The sequence below is a fragment of the Pipistrellus kuhlii genome, unplaced genomic scaffold (assembly GCF_014108245.1).
Source record: "Pipistrellus kuhlii isolate mPipKuh1 unplaced genomic scaffold, mPipKuh1.p scaffold_m20_p_77, whole genome shotgun sequence".
In the NCBI taxonomy this organism is placed as follows: domain Eukaryota; kingdom Metazoa; phylum Chordata; class Mammalia; order Chiroptera; family Vespertilionidae; genus Pipistrellus; species Pipistrellus kuhlii.
Genome location: NW_023425581.1, coordinates 332318 through 346442, shown reverse-complemented (window position 1 = coordinate 346442; position 14125 = coordinate 332318). Strand labels below are relative to the sequence as shown.

General features: G+C 46.2%; 1 protein-coding gene across 12 annotated transcripts in view; it reads right to left on the bottom strand.

The window, feature by feature from the left end:
• Nucleotides 1-14125, bottom strand: part of KMT2A (lysine methyltransferase 2A) — a 90911-nt gene that overhangs the window by 65564 nt on the left and 11222 nt on the right. For 11 of the 12 annotated variants that reach the window (XR_006740604.1, XM_045576202.1, XM_045576203.1 and 8 more), the window contains one exon: nt 3294-3363. The exons of the other annotated variant lie outside the window; for it this stretch is intronic. Coding sequence is in view for 10 of the 11 variants with exons in the window: in XM_045576202.1 (XP_045432158.1) it covers nt 3294-3363 (70 nt within the window). In the remaining variant the exon portion in view is untranslated. The remainder of the gene's footprint in view (nt 1-3293; nt 3364-14125) is intronic. 12 annotated transcript variants of the gene reach the window in all.

Sequence of the window (14125 nt, the reverse complement as noted above, 5' to 3'; positions counted from 1 at the left end):
AATTGTGCTTAGTCTCTTTTCCCCAAAAACTTGCCTCAGAAATGGCTTAGAAATCAGCTAAATAACTTTCCACCTAAAAGAACACTTACGTGCCGAAACCGGTTTGGCTCAATGGATAGAGCGTCCCGGGTTCGATTTCGGTCAAGGGCATGTACCTTGGTTGCGGGCATATCCCCAGTAGGGGGTGTGCAGGAGGCAGCTGATCGATGACTCTCTCTCATCGATGTTTCTAACACTCTATCTCTCTCCCTTCCTCTCTGTACAAAATCAATAAAATTATAAAGAAAAAAAAAAGAGAGAAGCAAACGTGACTATTAAAAAAAAAGAAAGAAAAAAAACACGTGCTTTTTTTATTAAAAAACAAACCCTAACATAGTAAAAGGCTCTCAAATGAGCAATTTATAACATACAAAACTGATGTTACTACAACTTTAGGCGAGCAAGGTTTTCTTCTGAATACAAAAACATGGTAAAAAGAAACCTGTCTGCCTGTTCCTCATCTTCACCACCAAGATTAACACCTGAGAGCATGTTCACCGCAACCCGTTCCGTCCTTTCAGTGTCGGTCTTCAGCTGCAGTGGGTGTGAGCAGAGTGCTCTTCTCTCACCTTCATGGGAAAGGCCCGGGAGGCTCAGCCCTGAGCTGCCGGTCGGTTTTGCCGCAGTAAAACATCCACTGAGGACGTCAGACTGTGCTCACTGCATCGGCAGCAGGTGGGTGGACTAGCCACAGCGGTGACATGACCGTGTGTCCATTAATGACCCCCACGTACCGCTTCTTGAACTAATTAGTCTCAAATTACACACACACACAATTAACCTTAACTGATTTAAGAGCAAATTAACAATTTATTAAATCAGATTTCTAAATAAAAGGAATTTGCCAGTTTATAAATCAGCTCAATCTGCTATTTATCAAGAGACTCAAGAAAACAACATTCTTTTCCTAAAATGCTTTGTATAAACCTGTATTTCCTAAATGTCTTGAGTTCCCTAGTCTATCAGATCTTCTCTTTCCACATGAAACCACAGCTCTGCTTACAGGCATCAAGGAGATGCATGCCATGGGGAGGAACGTTTGGACCATGGAACCAACTTTCTTTTTTTCTTTTTTTAAATTTTTTAAATATATTTTTTATTGATTTTTTTTTTACAGAGAGGAAGGGAGAGAGATAGAGAGCTAGAAACATCGATGAGAGAGAAACATCGACCAGCTGCCTCTTGCACACCCCCTACCGGGTATGTGTCCGCAACCAACGTACATGCCCTTGACCGGAATCGAACCTGGGACCTTTCAGTCCGCAGACCGACGCTCTACCACTGAGCCAAACCAGCTTCGGCAATGGAACCAACTTTCTAACAACAGAAACCAACAAAGAGTTTATTGTTGAGCTTTTGAAATATAGAGGCTTCCCTTAATGGAGCCAGGGTTCACAAACCCATTCTCACTGTACACCAGTGACAACAGAGTGAAGAATATCCACGTGGCTTTCAACAACAAGACGACACCAGGAGCCCGTCCAAGGAAGCCACGGACAGGTGAGCTCCCCCGAGAGGGCCCACACGATGCCTGACCTACCGGGTGACTCAGCCCGGCCACCCAGCCTGGGTAACTCTGAAGGCTGCTTCCACCCAGCTTTTCACAGAAGCGGAAAAGGCAGACAGAGCAGAGCCTCGCTCTGCCGCCAGCTCCCACACCACAGTCACAGAACTCAGACCACTCACAGTAACTGCGCATGTATCTTCTGGGCCTCGTTTTGGCATTTACTGATGAAGGGCTAGACCACATGATCTGTAAAATCACATTATGACCCCTAGTCGGTTGGCTCAGTGGATAGGGCTTCGACCTGCGGACTAAAGGGTCCTGGGTTCAATTCAAGGGCACATGCCTGGGTTACAGGCTTGAAACCCAGCGGGGGAGGGGGGCGGTGCATGCAGGAGGCAGCCACCCAATGATTCTTTCTCACCATTGATGTTTCTATCTCTCTGCCTCTCCCTCCCTCTAAAACCAATAAAAATATTTTTAAAAATCACTTTATGATATGAAGGTTCAAGATTTCACCACATATTAATGAAAATATTCTACTATCTGAATGGCACAGACACTGGGATCTTACTGGCTAATCCCCCCAACTATAATGGCAATACCACCCTCATTTGGGAAAGGAAAAATTGTCTACTTATGTGTCTGAATCAGATTACTATATAGCACATGACTCTTAAACAACCCAACTGCTAGCAAACCTTACAAACTGTGTCAACGGCAAAGAGCAAAAACAGCCTATGACATCACATTTACCCAGATTGTCTATCCACATAGAATCAGAGAATCTGCAAGAGTTCAGAATGGCAGCAGACAGGGAACGTTTTCTCCAGCAAAAGATCCACAGCCACTCTGCCTGGTGTTACTGTGCACGCTGGGGGGGGTCGAGGGTTCACTTCCTGGTCAAGGCACACACCTCTGTGTGGGTTTGCTCCCCACATCCGGAAGGCAACCAGTCAATGATGTGTCTCACACTGATGTTTCTCTCTTCTTCCTTCTCCTTCCTTTCCCTCCCTCCCTCTCTAAAAAGCAATGGAAAAAATATCCTCAGGTGAAGATTAAAAAAATATATATATCTATGGCTATCTCCTATTAGAATGGCATTCTGCAAGGCATTGAATGTTTTTCCACTAATATCTGTCTATCAGAAAACTGTCAGTCTAGAACCTCAAGACAGTCTAGGTATTTTCTTGGTGAAAACAATGACAAAAACATTGCTTACAAGTGAAGATACACCATATCGTTTTTGTTTTATTTTAATACTGCCTTTCAAGAATCAGATAAAACATTCACATTCACACAGTGCTAATATTTTGTTTTTAGTTCTTTGACAATAATAGACCAAACTTCATCTGTAAAAAATAATGACCAAATTATTCCCAAAGTCATAGATAGGGTGGGACAAAAGTAGGTTTACAGTGTTCATATGGAAAATGATGTAATTATTACTAAAGAATAATATGAGAATAAACTGTTTCATGGACTCATAACTGTAAACCTACCCTGTATCATTCAAACACACGAATCTGAGGTGCTGTGCCAGGCCCACCACACGGGCATCTACCTCCCAGGCCTCGGGTTCCCCAGAGAAAGAGGTGGTTACACAGCCTGTTACTGAGGGGGAGGGAAGAGGAAGGTTTACCTCCGAACCCTCGTATTAAGGCCATCCTTTCCATGCACAGAAGGCTAGGGAAGCCACAGTCTCTTCACAAACAAAACGCACAGGCGCCATGCGCATGCTCCGCCGTACCTGAAGGAGACCTGGTGGGACTTCGTACTCTGACTTCTTCATCTGAGCCAAAACCTAAGAACTGCTCATCCTACAACAAAGGAAAATTATTTTAAAGTCAGAAACCAAAACATGAATGTGAACAAACCTTACAAGAAATGCCCAGAGGAGACAAAAACAATTTTGAAAGTTAGCCTTTATATATTAATCATCATCATTCACATGGATATTTAAAATAGCTGTTGTTGCAATAAATGGACCCAGGCATTTCAGCTTCATTACAGACCAATGGGAGCTGCGTGAACTGAGCAATGCCGGGACATACCAGCTCTGTGCACAGGACCCAAGAGACAGTCCTACATTTCAAACTATAGATGCAGCCCAAAACAATTAAAGATCTATTTAAATTTGAGTAATCAAGTCAATACAATGGCAGAAATAGCCCCAATAAGACAAATATCTTCAACAAGTAGTTAAATCTACAAACATAGAAGGAGTAACATAATGTCACACTCTCTGGTTTACTCAATATTAATAGAGACTGAAGTTGCCACAATCGTCAGTTCCTTAACTCAGGAACGGACTCCAGCTGTGCTTTCTGTTCACGTGAGATCCAGTGATTCTCAGCGTGCACTTGTGCATCGTTTTAAATGTCCTGTGATGAGAGACGTAATGGTGGGCAGCAGCATCTAGGAGAGCGATCTGAAGTGACCACATGGTGGTGAGATTCATTCAGAAAGAATGCAGGAAAGCATCTTACTCTCAGTTCTACCTAGAAATGGCAAAAACTTCTCACTTCCAATTTTTAACTTGCCTTTAAGAAAATAAATACCAAGGATTGAATCTATTTTGAACTAGTTCTCACAAAAGATGATCTATTTAGACATACTAATGAATAGAAATTCACTGATTCCGAGAATAAGAGTTCCTTCTAGAGAGAAATGAGAAAGAATTTCTAATTCCAGAAACAAAATCCACACAAAACAAGAGCAAAATCAGGACTGAAAGGCAGATATTCTTGAAACTCCAATGTATATTGATAAGCCCCAAAGGAAGTCCCAACCATGAGCACCCAAACTGTCCTCTCCGGAGCAGAGACCACACGCACGTGGCCACACCTGGCGGTTCTCTGAAGCTGGTTCCCTGTGTCCAATGCAAGTCTGTTTACCACTTACTAACCAGGAGCAGAGGAAAAGATACACCAACCTTTAGGCAAATTAGCAGGTTTGGTTCTTAAATTTAAAAGCTTTTTTAAAGAACAAAAGTTTGCCAAAACCGGTTTGGTTCAGTGGATAGAGCGTTTGCCTGTGGACTGAAAGGTCCCCGGTTCAATTCCGATCAAGGGCATGTACATTGGTTGCGGGCGCATCCCTAGTAGGGGGTGTGCAGGAGGCAGCTGATTGATGATTCTCTCTCATCGATATTTCTAACTCTCTATCCTTCTCCCTTCCTCTCTGTAAAAAATCAATAAAAATATATATTTAAAAAATAAAGAGCAAACGTTTGAGGTTAAGACTTGAGATATAATGCAACAGAGAGACCATTCTCTTTAGAATCGTAAAAGGTTCTTGCTCTTAGACTGTTAAAATTATTGAAGTATTTATTTAAGAAAAAACGACAATTATCCTCTTCAAAGAGATTTCTTTGTACAGTATCAATATTATAATTCTAAGAAACCTCAATTTAAGGCATACTAAAGTACTTTTTACACAATCTCTTCTTTAATCTTTAAAATTTAAAGTAAACTCTTATTTAAACATCATTTGTGAATAAGAAAAAACCCCCTCTGTTTTCATCTTAAAACAAGTTAGGGCAATCTAGGCTTCATCCCAAAAGCATTTCTTGAATGATTTTAAGATTACCCTTGTAAGATACAACATTATAAAAAAAAAGTCCAAACTCACAAAACAATCAATCCAAAAATCTCTTCACAATTATGGAAGTTCCATATTGTTAATTTTTAAAATGTATTTTTGGGCCCCGTGCAGTGTGGCATCATCTCATGTCCTGAAAGATTGCCGGTTCGGTTTCCTGTCAGGAACATGGCAGGGTTACAGGCGTTATTCTGGGTATCGGGCATGCAGGAGGCAGCCAGTCAATGCTTCAATCGCTCACATCAAAGTTTCTCTCTCCCTCTCTCTCTTAAAAAAAAAAAATCAACAAAAAATATTTTTAAAAGTACTATTTAAAATAGTAATCCTAACATGTACTTTGAGAAAAAAAAGACAAATAAAATAGGCCATGGTAAATTGCCTCAGATGCAGTAAAAAAACAAAACAAACCAAAACACCAAAACAGCAGTGTGTGAGATTTGGAGGGGCAGCCCCATCTGCCGGCTATTGCACAGGACACCTGAGAGTGAAGGCCTGCCTGCGGCCTTAGTCTGCGCTCGCAGGTTCAGTGACATCAGTCACGTCACTCACTACTTCCACATCTTAATTTCATCATTGGAGTGCAGTCCTGAGTAAATATAACGAATTAGGGAAATTACATGATTGATGTAAACTCATGTAGGAAACTAAGAAACTATCCACACTGCCGTCCTATGAACTCAAGTCCTGAGGGCCAAAGGGCTCCCCTGAGATCAGGTCCGAATGGACTTCCTTCCACAATAGTTACAGCTTAAAACTATTGATACAGCCATTTAAAATAATCAAATAAACCGCCTGCAGTTCAAACTCTGCTATTCTTTCGGCTACCGTTAAAGAAAGATGATGTCTGTCTTCAGACCCTTAAAATATCTGCTTTGATTCATTCTTTCCCTGCATCATCCTATCCTCATGGAACACCTGCTAAGGCATGCATTTCGGAGACATCTGAGGACCTCCCACCTCTTTCCAGGGGGCTGCACTGCTGAGCGCACGAACTTCCTGCTCCAAGTGCTGCAACGAGAGACAGTCCTATCAGCCATGCTCACGGTGACCAATAGCGAGGCAGTAAAAGACCAGTCTGGCTCAGTGAGGTGGAGTGTGATCACCGACACCAAAAAGCTGCAGGTTTGGTCCCCGGTTGGGCACTTGTGGTGTATGTTTTCTCTTAATGTTTCTCTCTCTCCCTCTCTCTTTCTAAAATCAATGAAAACCTATCCTCGGGTGAGAATTTAAAGAAAAAAATCATAATCTGTAAAGGAAATAGAAGAGGTCCATGTGGCTGTGTTTATCATCAGCGACCACAGTGAGTACCTTTCTCTCGTTCACTGTCACTGGCTGTCACTCACTCCATGGTCCTGATTGCGTGCGCTCCAGAGCAGCCATCGCTGAGCTGCCCACAGTAACCTAGCCCACGCCGCCAGCGTGTCGAGTTCACCAGTTCTCTGCTTTCCAAACAGCACGCCAGGAGCGCGTTCCCTATGGTCTTGCACTTAAATAAGAGTAAGCAGTCAACAAAGACGGTGTTTCCACCCAAGAACTTTCTTTTCACTCTAAACATTATCAGGTGACTTACTGAAACATGCTTAAAATAATAAGTGCCCACTGCTCACACAACCAGATGGGTTAGCCAAACTCAGAGCCTCACAGAGCTGCGAGCCTTCCCTCTCCTAGCGCAGAACTCCCATCGCCAGAGGTAAGAGCCCTACCACTGTCACGAAGAGCCAGGGAGTGGCGCTGGGAACGCAGTGCTGGGAGAGGTGCTGACGCTGAAGCCTTCCCTGCCTCTCCATCACCCCCTTTATTTTTTAATATATTTTTATTGATTTTTTACAGAGAGGAAGGGAGAGGGATAGAATTAGAAACATTGATGAGAGAGAAACATCAATCAGCTGCCTCCTGCACCCCCGTCCTCCCACTGGTGATGCACCTGCAACCAAGGTACATGCCCCTCACCAAAATCAAACCTGGGACCTCCCAGTCCACAGGCAGACGCTCTATCCACTGAGCCCAACCGGTTAGGGCCCATCACCCACTTGAAACACTGGAAAGACTTAGTAACAAGGCACCAGTTCTGGATTGCAGAGGACTTACAGACTTTCCTAGAAATCAAAGACGACTGCAAAATGTCTACCGAAAACAACAGAAAGAACCCCAATTAAAGCATGTCTGGTGCTGTGCGCACATCACGGCCCCGGCGCCCTGAGGCGGCAGGTGCTGCACATCTAACTCCTCCTAAGAACTGGCCCACACCGCCACTGACCGCACACCTTCCCTCACAGCACTGCCCGACGAGCACAGCGTTCCACGACAGAGCGTAAGCAAGAATATTCTATGGGCTCCAAAGAACTGGACAACGTGACTGTCACTGTGAAGAATGCACAGAGCATGCTCCGGCTGGACAGACCAGACCCATTCACTCACGTAGTCTGTGACTCTGCCTCAGGGTGAAGGGACAAACAGATAAAAGGCTGTTTCTGCCTTACGGACCTGGTGGTCTATCAGCAACAGGTGAATAAATCACATATGACATATGTCTTATGATAGCTGCTATGCCAGAGGAATGGATGCAGAAGCACAGCAGAGCTAACTGACCCAGCTAAGGAAAAGGGCCAGGAGAGCCACTGCAGAAAAAAAAGCCCCCATGGAAGTGTGAAGGGTGGCAGGTCGGTGCTTCCCTCCTGGAGGAACAGTTGCTGTGAGAAGAGCCATTAGAGGTAAGAACACAGCAGACGCCCAGGAGCCAAGAGATGCTCCCGCTAAGCCTGGGGCGGTGGACAGGGGCGGTGGGCGCGTAGAAACACTGCTGACGGGCTATTCGGAATGTGAATGAGAAATCAAGGATGACGCTTCAATTTCCTCCTGAGCAACTGGGTAAGCAGCAAAGTGGTTCCAAAATAAGGAGTGAGCGGAAGACGAGGCTGTGAAGGCGCGCAGCCTGACGCCTACTGCTGTCCAGGCGCTTCCCGGCGCTCCTGTGCCCGGCCCGGGAAGAGCAGCGGCCGCCGCGGAGGGCGGTCAGATCAGGTGAATACGCCACGGGAAGGACTCAGAATACTGCCTGGCCCACAATAATCTCAGTACCCGCTGACCCGTCACCATCGGCCAAATGGAAATGTCAGGCAGCCACTGGGTTCCCGAGCCCGGGCCTACAAGCAGCCGCCAGGGCCAGAGTGACAGTCCTCGGCGGCCACTGCGAGGACCTGCGCAGCAGCAAGCAGGGGAGCCACACGGACGCTGGGAATGCGGAAGCAGAGAAAGAAAAAGGCAGTGAAGTGCGGGTTACAGAACCCAAGGGAAGCGGTTCAAGAAGTGTGGTCCCTGGGAGGAGGACTGGGGACATGTATCCAGGCGGCCAGAGGCCATGTGGATACGGAGAAGGGATTGCTCCGTGGCCGGGAGTACAGCCCAGCTGGAGGGCTGAGGACAGGAGCCGCAGGGGGAGTGGACAGCATTTCCAAAAGCTGCAGAAAATTGGGTAGTAGCTAGAGGACATGGGGTCAAGGATGTTTAAAAAGAAGGATTGGAGCCCGGCCAGCATGGCTCAGTGGCTGAGCGTCAACCTATGAACCAGGAAGTTAGGGTTCGATTCCCAGTCAGGGCACACGCCTGCATTGTGGGCTCCATCCCCAGAGTGGGGTGTGCAGGAGGCAGCCGATCCATTCTCTGTCATCATTGATGTTTCTCTCTCTCCCTCTCCCTTCCTCTCTGAAATCAATAAAAGTACTCAAAGAAAGTTTTATATGTTGATGAGACCAACCCAGCTGGAGGAAGGCGATGTGGGAGAGGTAATTGCAGATAAGCCTGAGTAGCTGAGGTGTGGATCCAGATACAGAGGAGGTTGTAGAAGCAGCAGAGGATGATGGCACCTAGTTCCCTTGTAGAGGAAGGGACGGTTGACACCTTAAGACCATAAAACTATCTTGATTCATGTTACACTTGGTATAACTGCCCAAGACTCAGTAATGCAGCAAGGAGTCCTACATAAATGCTCCCGAGGCCGACTGTTAACGTTCCCTTCCCAAGTACCTTGCAAAGCATTGTAACTTCAGGACTCACAGCGGCGCTATGTTTTAGGATGAGCTTGGAGGACAGGAATCACACAGTAACTTCCCGTCGGGAAGGGCCGTGGGCAATGCCGACGCCCCGCACGCGGGCATCACCTGGCACACAAGATGCGCACTGGGAGATGAGTTACAGCTGTCCATCCCACTTCGTACTTTGTAGAGGGCTCTCTTTATGAAGCCACATCGGGGAAGACCAGCTTCTCTGTAAGCACTCTCACATCATTTGTCCTTAAATATATATTTATTGATTTCCGAGAGGAAGAGGGAGAGAGAGAAGCATCACTGATGAGAGAGTATCATTGATGGGCTGCCTCCTGCACACCCCACACTGGGGATCAAGCCTGCAATCCGGCATGTGCCCTGACCAAGAATTGAACAGTGACCTTCTGGTTCATAGGTCGATGCTCAACCATTAAGCCACATCAGCTGGACCATCATTGTTTTAAAAGAAAATATAGTAGCATCTGTATCATTTCCAAAAAGTGGAATATAACAATAATGCGGTTGAATCTGTAAGAAGGGAAAAGTATAATACAGTCAAGCATTGTCAAATATACAGACACCAAGAGACAAACTTCTTAAGCCAAGAGAGTTTTGAAACCCAAATGCTCAAGAAAGTTATGCAGTTATTGAACTAACATCAAAAAGGACAATGGCTGTTTGCATAACAGATAGGAAGAGATTTAAACTGCTTTATTAGTTTTTAAAATATATTTTTATTGATTTCAGAGAGGAAGGAAGAGGGAGAGATAGAAACATCAATGATGAGAGAGAATCTTTGATCAACTGTCTTCTGCACGATCCTCCTGGGGATCGAGTCTGCAACCCAGGCATGTGCCCTTGACTGGAATCGAACCCAGGACACTCCAGTCTGCAAGCCGACATTTTATCCACTGAGCCACACCAGGGAGGGCTAACCTGTTTTCAATATAATTCCTGCCTGCTATTGAGAAATGACAACCCAAGTCACCTAGGATTAAACAAAGTCAATACACCGTTCTTCAGTAACGGTTGGTAAGATTTTCACCTACACAAGAATGCTGTGTTTTCAAATGTTTAACTGAATTATACCTAGAACTCTCACATGCCCCTCACCTCACTCCAGGTCAGCGAGAACAAGCAGAAATGCTCACACAGCTAAGCAACTGGCAGGTGTGCTGCGCCCAGCCTGCTTCGGAGGGGTAGCTGAACGCTGCTCATTTGTCTTGGGAAAAAGAAACAGCAAAATAAACTCCCTCCATCAGACAGAAAGCCATACAGACCCTGAAAAACCAAAAAATGCAAGCACGGTGCAGACCCCCAGGTTCCGAGCCTAAGCCAGTCTATCGCCTTCACAGGCGTTCTTCCCGGTGTAAGAGGAAAGCAGCACAAACGCCCAGCTCCACCTGCCAGGCTGGGAAGCTAAACAAACACGGCACTGTTTCCAGGAAGTCCTTTTACTGTCAGAGGCTCCGATCCCCCACATGCCAACGTTAGGTAGCTGACTTCATCTTGCCCTATGCGTTCATTCAACTCTGAGGTTCGACTATAGACTTCTTTCTCCTCCCAGCCTGTTGTTATCTTGGAGCAAAACTTAGATTGCATCTTTCCTTCGGGGAGAGGAGCTGTCGAATGACATAGCAACGAGAGCAATCCCGAGGAATCCACTTTCCCCTGAGGTGAGCAGGTATCGGCCAGCAGTCCGTTTTCTGCAGGAGCCACGGGAAGTTCGATGACAGAAGTAACGCTCCCGTTGCAAACAAAACAAAGCTGCACATCAGCCAACACAATTTCGACCTAATATGTTTTAGGAATTAATGTTCAATGTATGAGCTGGGAAATTTCATGTTCCTTTTTAAATTTATTGTTACTATTTTTTATATTAGAGAAGGAAGAGGGAGAGAGAGATAGAAACATCAATGATGAGAGAGAATCACTGATTGGCTGCCTCCTGCATGACAGGAGGGATGGAGCCCACAACCCGGGCATGTGCCCTGATTGAGCCCAGGACCCTTCAGTCTGCAGGCAGACAGTCAATCCACTTAGCCAAACCAGCTAGGGCTATGTTCTTAATATCTCGAAAAACCAACGGACTTTCTTCTGACTTCCAAGTCAGAGCTGGAAGTTGCCACCCCATTCTGAGAAGCCTGCATGAGAGTCCTTGATAGTTTTTCTTTTACTCCATCACTAGTCTGTCAGTAAATTAAAGAACTGTAAGAGTCATTTTCTGCTTTCTGAATTATACCTGTGTGACTAGCAATTATGTTATAGAAAAGTCTGAATCTTTTATATTCCAATCCCAGAGTTTCCCAAATAACAGCCAGTTTTACAATCAGGGAGCCAGCTGCCCTCACTCTGCATCACTTGCAGAATTCCTGTAACAATCCTTCAAACTCCATTGGATGAGATTGGTTAAGAGTGAATAGCATTTCCTCCAATAAAACTTAGAAAATATTCATTATACATAGAAAGCCCTAATATGCAAATAGATGAACAGCAGAACAGCCTAACAACTGGTTTCTATGACGTGTGCTGACCATCAGGGGGTGTGCATGGAACATGGCGGGCATTGGCAGCAGGTGGCAGAGCACGCACATGGAGGTGTTGGCCATGGCAAGATGGTGAAGCAGGTGAGTGGGGCACCAGGCCAACGCGGGCTCCGGGTGCTGCCATCGGGCCAGCCTCTGTGATTTCTGAAAATTCTTTGCTCCCATGCACCATCATCCTGCCCGTGCTCGCACCTGCTGCCGGCACCGGCCCTGCTTGCACCCACTGCTGGTGCCATCCCTGACTGTTTGGCTCCTCCATCTTCCCCTGCTCCTGAGGGGCAATCGGGGCTGGTAGCTGCCTCTCACATGCACTGCTGGCACAGGCCCCAATAGCTCCACACAGTGAGCGGTGTGAGCATGGGAGCAGTGGCAGCGGGAGAGGGCTGCCGGCGGACAGGGGACCAGGGCTGCAGCAGGAGGGGCCGGGCGGGGGCGTGGAGGATGGGCCGAGACCTACCCTCTGCCCGCTGCAGCCTTGCGGCCCACAGTTCCTTGCAAGGTGCACGAATCTGTGCTCTGGGCCCCTAGTATGTAAATAAGCTTAAATAAACGAAGTACCAAATCACCAATAGAAGGAATTTCCTCACAATTCCAGTACTAAGTTAAAAGGTCCTAAAACTGCAATAACCCAATCAAGGTTTTAGAAGGAAGAGTTGGTAATAAACAAGTTGTGTGTACAGCAGTCTGCCCAGCCTTTGGTAACCGATATGAATGACCCCTCCCCGTTTCAGTCTGACTGCACAGGAAATGCGCTCTGCAAGCCAGCCTCTGGGCTCCTCCACGGCCGCGGAGCCAGGGAGAGGCCTCGCAGCCTCAGGAAGCACGGCTGCAGGTGGGAAGGTCACCGGCGCCCAAGCAGCGAGAACCTAACGGCAATATTCCGAAGCGCCTCTCTCTGAACTACAGCGAGGAAGGACATAAAAGCTCCATGTGCGGACCTGTTTCCTGTATTGAACCACACTGATTTTCCCTGGTTTCTCTTAATGTGTGGGATTTCTCTCTTAGCCCATTTGCTGAAACCTACAAAACCACTATAAAATCATTTCATAGCATTTCTCTGGCATTTACTACTGAAAGTTCATTACTGCCATAAGCTGACAATTCGAATAAATAGTTCTTAGGCAGCCAAGGACCCCTCGGGTGACATCACAAAGGAGAAAACCGGGCCCGTGCCCTCTGAGATCTGAATGAAACATGCTTACTGACTCGCAGGTGGGAAGTGAGCGGGAAAGGGCATTCATGTCGGACACACACAGACAGGACTATGCTTGAAAAGTTCCCCTCCAGAGAAAATGGTAAAATTTGACAACGACAGTAGTCAGTACACAGCTACCCTCCGCTTTAGTTCACACCCATTTCTCGCTGATTCCATTGTCAGTGGAGCTGACAACGGGTCCACTCATGCTTTTTGAAGTTATGAAGCTGCCTCTCACCCTTCCGTTCTCCAACCTTCCCTCCTAGGACCGACTCCCAATCAGAGAGCGTCTTGGGTCTCCTGAGTCCCCCTCCCGTGTCCTCGTCCCATTTAAGCCAAGGAACCTAGAGATGGAGGCTGCCCCCCAGGACGGTGCCAGGTTACTGGTGAGAACGTGCCATCCCACCCTGCACCGCGGCGTCACTTTACAACCCTACCAGCATTTTTACAAATGCCCTGACATGGCGCTAAGACTTCCCTCTGATACTTGTCAGTTCACTACTTTTTAAAAATGTCTCACCGGGGCCTGGTAGTCAGGTGGTTAGAGCAAGGTCACAGGTTTGATCCCTGGTCAGGGCACAAGAAGCACCCACTGAGTGCCTAGTAAGTGTAACAACGAACTGATTCTCTTTCTCTCTCTCTGAAATAAAAAAAAAGCAAACACATTTTTTTCTCAAAATTATCCTGCTGCCCGGCCAATGTGGCTCAGCTACCATGTTTCCCCGAAAATAAGACATCCTCCGAAAATAAGACCTAGTGCATGGAAAGATAAGACATCCCCTGAAAATAAGACCTAGCGCAACTTTGGGAGAAAAAATTAATATAAGACACTGTCTTATTTTCGGGGAAACAGGGTATTAAGTGTTGACCCAGGAACATGCCCGGGTTGCAGGCTTGATCCCCAGTGCAGGAGGCAGCCAGTGGAAGATGTCCCTCTCATTAATGTTTCTGTCTCTCTGTCCCTCCTTCTTCTCTCTAAAAACACACTAATAAAAATTATCCTGCTAATAGACTTGTACAACATTAATAAGTGATATTAGTATGTCCTTGCAATGTATTCTTTTAAAAAAAATATTTTATTGATTTTTTTACAGAGAGGGATAGAGAGTTAGAAACATCGATGAGAGAGAAACATTGATCAGCTACCTTTGCACACCTCCTACTGGGTATGTGCCTGCAACCAAGGTACATGCCC